Genomic DNA, 6,697 nt, shown 5'->3' on the forward strand with positions numbered 1-6,697 from the left:
AGCCTATTTCTGTTATTTTATTCAAATAATTCATTTGAAATCTTCCAAGTTTAATAATTCTAAATCCTCAGTTTCAACTTTTCTGATGAGTCATGCGTCTTTCCTACTTTTATTTTAGAGAAAGTTAATTTATATCCAGAATTTGCTTTCGCAACAGGTATAACAAAAATAAGACTCAATTACAAATGTGAAAAATTTATTAACTCCAGAAAACACAAAATAGTTGAAAAATGAAAATAATTGAGCAAATTATAAATGAATAACTTTTCAACGAACAGTATCTTTGAACTTTGAACATAATGCGAAAATAAGTTTGAACTAATGACAACTCAGAATAATAAAGCTAATACAAGAAACAAGTCTAGGAGTAATATGAATAAACTTTGGATATTCCAATCAGCCTTCCACGTGAATATGTTTCAATCTTCACAAGTCAGTGTCATTAAATCTAAAATTATTTGGTCCTAGAACTAGAATTTAGGCCTTTCAATCGTTTTTCTATCAAACTCCTTAGATAAAATATAAAGATATATGATGTATCTTTATTCTCAATAATACTTGTGTATCTTGACCCGTAATAATTATTACACTAATGCATTGGTAATGATTATTTTCAAAGATAGCACAAAAAATTCAACTATTAACTCTATTCAAATGCATAATCAATCATTGACAAATTGTATTCGATACCAATTCAGATAAACTGTAAGAGATCATGAAATTGAAATTACCAGCGAATCAATTTTGGAGAACTATAACCATCAACATTATTTGGAGATTGAATTAAGCATTTCTTTTCCAGAAATACTCAAATAGTTGGAACATTGTATATTTTGTGAAATTAACCACAAGATAATGTTTCAGCCACAGAGAATGGGCTATAAATACATTAAATCAAATCTAATAACAAAAGATAAAGCAGTTCTAATACATCAGTCTCGAATATTCAAGCCTGTTTAACAAATCTTTTTTCACAGCCCATAGCTTCTACTTCACAATAGATCCGCAAACAATTTGAAGAATGTATTTCCCCAAAGATTTGAATAGAAAAGCCACCATATATTATTTTCCCATTCCATAGCCCAAAATTTCCTACTAGTAGCATGAGTAAATCGATATAAATTACATCTTAAATGTAATTTGAAACAACATTGGACTCGAATAGGACATTTTTTCTACAATACACAAATCAAATCTTGTACTTGTTGATTTCACAGCCATGGGATCAATTGGAAATTAGCCAAACACAAACTAGTCAGAAAAACTATTACTACACACTAAATGCTAATAAACGACTTGAAAATCAACATTATTGAATATTAAATTCATTTAAATATTTAATAGTTCTCAACCTCTGGCTCTTACTCATGAAGTCAGAAAAACAAGTAATACACACTAAATACTAATAAACGACTTGAAAGATGAACATTAGAAATCAATATAGAAACCCTTTAAATATTCACGAACTCACTCCTCTGGTTCTACTTATGAGAGATAATTATTGGTCTCTTTACAAACTAATAGACTCAATATTATTGAATGAATCGAAGGAAATGAGAATTGCTGAATATTTGCGAGACTGGTTCTTACTTGTGCCAGAAATTATCGGGCCCTTTGCAGAAGAAACAAGATCTGTAGTCGTTGCTCCTCTGCCACACTCTGTGGATGATCACAGCAATATTTTTTGCTGACAAAACGCTCATTTCAATAGCACTGGCAGCCCATTCCACCGCGTTCAAATAATACATGTTTTGCTGAATGAAAAACGAATCTTCAATTGGAGCGGGTACTTCGTATTGGGGGTAAGCTTCCCATACTTTCTCCAGTCTCACTATAAAATCTTCCTCAAAAAGCATTTCCAGTTCGAAATCATTCAAAGGTTCATCGGAGAATATTTTCCACAATTCGATTTTGGAATCATCTTTTGACAATCTAGACAGCGAGTTGAACATGAGATTGGAGTTGGGTGTGTAGATTTCAGTAGGAAGTGGATCGACCGAGCAATTGAACACAGAGTAGTTGAGACTGCCTTCGACGATGGTGACGTGAGTGGTATGATAGGGACGAGGTTTGTACAGTTCGGTGAGTATATTGTGCCCGAAGTCGATTGGAAATTCGCTGTTTTCTGTGATGGGAGCTGCGACCACGACAATATCATATGCTTCGGTATGACGAAGATCACCCTCACTTGTTTGCGGAAATGAAAGATGGTAGTTTCTGTCAAATTCGTTGTACAATATTTGATAAACTGGAGAGCGCAAAATGAGAGCTGACGATGCTTTCAGAAGTTCCTCCGCGACTCGACGATTTCCGCCTTTCACCGACCACAGTTCTGGCATTGCTCCAGCCAGTGAAACCGAACCTGAGATCAAATATTACATGACTGAATTAAACGGAGCACATTTACTTTCTTCTTATCGGTAATGGTGGTAAATGGACCCATTGCCCATTCACAATTCTAGGACTAATTTTGACATGAATCGGAAAAAACGATAATCAAAAATGTCTCGAGTATCCGACTTAAAGCTGCCGGGGGAAGGTGTGATAATACATAAAATTACTCAAAGTCCAAAATATATTGAAAAGTTTTGAATTACACTTGTTCATTAACTGAGCTATAACTATTATATTTCACCGTGTACTATTACTTCATACTATTATCAGAATTATATTAATATTGCTGGGCTACTTTGACTAGCATTGTTTTTTCTCAACTGGGAGCGTTTTGTCCAATAAGGACGGAATCATTTCCACTCGCATTGACCCCAAGCCTCTTTGGAAAATCGAATGCATCTAAGGAGTGGTAGTGGACCAATTCAGTTAGATCTTGGTTCTGTTAAGTCCACTACTGCTGGCAGCTTTGATCAGTAAGTTAGTTCGTTTAAAACAAAGACGCCTTCATCAAGATACATAGCCCTAGTTTTATCCAAAATCTCAAAGCAGCTCTATAATAATTACAAAGTAATTCTTATGAAAATACAGAAAATGGAACTTTTGATCTCAGACAAAGCTTCAAGTTTTAAGGGATTATACTGTCCCTACTTCCCTAATGATATATGTTTTTCACGTTGCTGTTGTTTTTATCTACTCAGCACACCACCAAAGCATACAATTGATCAATTTCAGGATAAATTTATTAGAAATGCAGCTCTGTAGTTCCAAATAAAATTTCAACATGATTTCGTGAGCGCTCAACGCACAAATCATGAAGATATCAAGTGAGTAACAATTCTAGTCAAATCATTGAATATCAAAGCAGGTTGATTTGCTTACCAACAAATTGATGCAAATTTCCTCCTTGTCCATAATTCACGCGCATGATTGGCAGAATAATTTCTTCATACATCAGATCACCAAACTCCAGCCTGAATGCATCTTCAATGGTGACGTTCCGCATCGCAGGAAAAGAAGGGTGCATGTATTCCAGCATGTGTTCGGCAGAACGAAAGGCGTATCCTTTCTCCAAAGTACTGTATGCCCTGTTGGAACAAAATTAAACCAATTAAATAAAACAGATTGGCAACACGCACAAGTTACACAAAAACAATAATTACAGTCATCACAATCACAACGTCAGGTTAACAATGAGGAATCTCGTCATACATTTTTGTATAAACTGCCTTTTACGATCTCACGTTTGACTTGTATGTGCAAACAAGTTCTTATCCTATTCCATGACTAGATACTAATCTAAAGTATCTCATTTAAATCCTTCATACTTGAATAAAAGTCTTGCAGTACTTCTAGAATATAAATCATGATTGTCATCTCAATACATGACAAATTACAAACCAGAACATTTGAAAATGGCATGAATTGAGAAATATATTTTATTTTCAAAATAAAAAAAGAGTACTGAATCTTTAAAGAAAACACATAGCAGTTATCCATTTACTTACAGAATAATATGGGTTGAGAGCATGAATAAAATAAAAGCTTCAACTTGGAATGATGATTTTCCATGCCTTCCAATATAGCCTTGGACATCATAGACACTAGTGTCGCCCAGCTACTTTCGAGCACAAACTGGCGCCATCTAGTCTGTCATGATGTAGGTGTAAAATTGCATGCTACCTTTCTGCTGATATAAGATATTAGCATCATATCATAGCTAATGAAACCTATGTGAGCAACTACATATACATAATGATAGAAAATCTATTTTGAAGCTACTACAACTTCCTTATTTTTGGGTATTTCGGAAATCGGTCATCTGCTTTGAAAAAAATTAAGGGTAATTGATCCGAATCTGGAATCAGAATCTTTCTGTGTTTATTTTCATGAAGTTGAAAAAAGGATGAGTCATCAGATGACGGGCGCTAAAAAATATATCTCCAGACCTGCAGCAGGCAAGGCGCATTTTACTGTCGCCAGTAGAGCCAATCAAGTCAGGAAAGTAAAGATCACTTACAGCTAAATCTTGTCGCCTTGTTTGTCAATATTGAATTGTTGCTGTAGCTTGCCGCTCTTTTCTTGCCACGGGCCTATCAAGCTAGGAGTGATTGTAACAACTTCGTCTTTCTAGATAGGATATCTTAGGGTGGCCACTAACGACTGGAAAAGTACCAGGACATGTCTTCGAACGAAAAAGACATTGATTCACGGGAAGGCTTCGAGCAAAAACAGCTGTTCAACAGCAGCTTCTAACATAAAATAAACAAACAATAACAATAAATAAATTACAAATTATAATGATAAAAAACATTTAACCTCAAATAGAGCGGAGAAAAAAATAAAAAACAACAAAAATTACGAAAACCTAACCTCAAAAAGCTTTGTTGGAAGCCTTTCGCTGATTACACATGTATTACGAGCATGTGAGTAGGTACACAAAGGTTCAACACACTTGTCCTGTCGTTAGTGGCCTCCCTTAGTCTTACACCTCTTTACTTCAACTATTACACAGAAAGCATTAGAAGTTACCGTTCGAATCTGTCCAGCATGAATTCGATGTTCCTGAAGAAGTGGTAGCTGTTGCTCAAGCCGTAACGGTAAACCATTCGAATCCAGTCGATGATATTCCATCCAGATTCCAGAAAAATGAATTCCTTTCCATTGTAGATTCCAGCTCTACCCGGAGCAATAACCTCATACTCTAGACCTGTGGAAAATGATATGTTATCATTGAACATGAAAAATATGACAGACCTACATTATGCATAATTAGAACAGAATAATGAATATTTTTAAAAAATATAGGTACGGACATTTAATAGTGCCATAGAGCAGAATTAATAGAGCCATATTGAGATATACAACGTGCCAAGGTTAGATGAGAAATAAAGGTAATCTACATGTACTGTTACAACGTTCAATTTCAAACATTATTTTCAAATAGTCTCATAGTATTTATGAATAATTCGATTATTTTCAAGAATTACACCATTCTTGAAGAAATCACAAAAACTGATACGGTATGCTATCAAAAGCGCCGGAATCAGAAATAGAAAGTTTTTATTCAATTATAAGACAAAAATGATGGAAGCATTGACAGTGAGAGAAAACTTGGTTTCCCAAAAAATTAATAGAAATTAGGTATATGAGTCAAGAAAAATTCAAACCAAATTTCTTCACAAAGCTCCTCATGTATTTGTTCCTGGGATGAAGAACAGCACCTCCAAGCTCAACCTCGATTCCCCCAATTAATTGCGATTTCAAACGTCCTCCAACCTCATCGGCTTCGAAAATATCAATGTAGACATCTTTCTCAAATAGCTCTGACAGAAAGTAGGCACACGAAGTGCCTCCAATGCCGGCACCAATGATTGCTGAAAATAAAATAAAATTATGCAGCTAATCGATAGCAAGATCAAACATATTGTTTCCATATTCATTCCTAGTAAAGGCTCTGAATAACTAGTGTGATCAGTAGCCTATTCGAGTTACAAGTAGTCAGGTGGGACAAACAATGGGCTTCATCATAGGCCCAACTAAATGGTTGTAGATACTTGGCCAACTTTCATCAAATTTAATTCCCTTTTGGACCCAACACATTTGATGAATAAAAATATCTAGGATTGAATAATTTATGAAAAGTTATAATAAAAAATGATCTTACATGAAAAATGAATGTGTATTAAGCTAATAATGTCAGGTTGGTACCTAGCTCTATAGAATTTGTTCTATAAATGCACATAAATTTTTCATTTATTATGCACGAAAAACTGCAATGGATACTATTAATGGTGATAAATTAGCAAAAGTTGACACAGAAAGAAGGCTCGTTTTCTTAGGGTTACAGGTAGGCTAACTAGAAAATGTTTGTCATAGTTAGACTCTGTTAGAAGGAACTTTTTTATAAGAAATAAAATTTGAATTATGAATGATCTTGGTGTGTGTTGATTATATTACATGGCTAAATAATAAATTATTAATTTCTAACGTTATTCACGACAATATTAAACGATTAAATTGAATAAAACGCTTACCAATTGATGGTTTCTTGCCACATTCTCTTTTGAACAATGAAAACACATCAACAGCCCCAGCATTGAACCCAAAAAAGTATAATATCACAATTGATGACAAAGAATACTTAAGCAAAGTGAAACCCATTTTCTACTAATTCTAAATCGATTTGAATGTCATTTCATAACATTAAAGATGAAAATAAAGACGATCAACAGCCTACCGTTAAAATAGATTTCAAAGTTCAAACAAGAAATGAAAAATTAGCTTGATGCAGGATGCAGGTACG

At 34.3% G+C, this 6,697-nt stretch overlaps 1 protein-coding gene across 1 annotated transcript; it reads right to left on the reverse strand.

Annotated features, from left to right (window-relative positions):
* Window positions 1-249: 249 nt before the first annotated feature.
* LOC120354361 (prenylcysteine oxidase-like) lies at window positions 250-6,697 on the reverse strand. The gene is made up of 5 exons (XM_039441403.1): window positions 6,429-6,697; window positions 5,562-5,768; window positions 4,924-5,101; window positions 3,274-3,479; window positions 250-2,362 (listed from the first exon to the last, which is right to left on the reverse strand). Exons 1-5 carry the CDS (start codon window positions 6,553-6,555, stop codon window positions 1,587-1,589), a joined length of 1,494 nt encoding a protein of 497 aa, XP_039297337.1. The 5' UTR covers window positions 6,556-6,697; the 3' UTR covers window positions 250-1,586.

This window comes from Nilaparvata lugens, chromosome X (genome assembly GCF_014356525.2).
Source record: "Nilaparvata lugens isolate BPH chromosome X, ASM1435652v1, whole genome shotgun sequence".
In the NCBI taxonomy this organism is placed as follows: domain Eukaryota; kingdom Metazoa; phylum Arthropoda; class Insecta; order Hemiptera; family Delphacidae; genus Nilaparvata; species Nilaparvata lugens.

Bases quoted from the DNA above. Each gene is read 5' to 3' on its own strand.
- LOC120354361 (XM_039441403.1), bottom strand. From the start codon at position 6,555: ATGGGTTTCACTTTGCTTAAGTATTCTTTGTCATCAATTGTGATATTA. The intron at 5,769-6,428 runs GTAAGCGTTTTA...TTTTATTTTCAG, and splicing joins TGGCAAGAAACCATCAATTG to CAATCATTGGTGCCGGCATT. The intron at 2,363-3,273 runs GTAAGCAAATCA...ATTTGATCTCAG, and splicing joins AAATTTGCATCAATTTGTTG to GTTCGGTTTCACTGGCTGGA.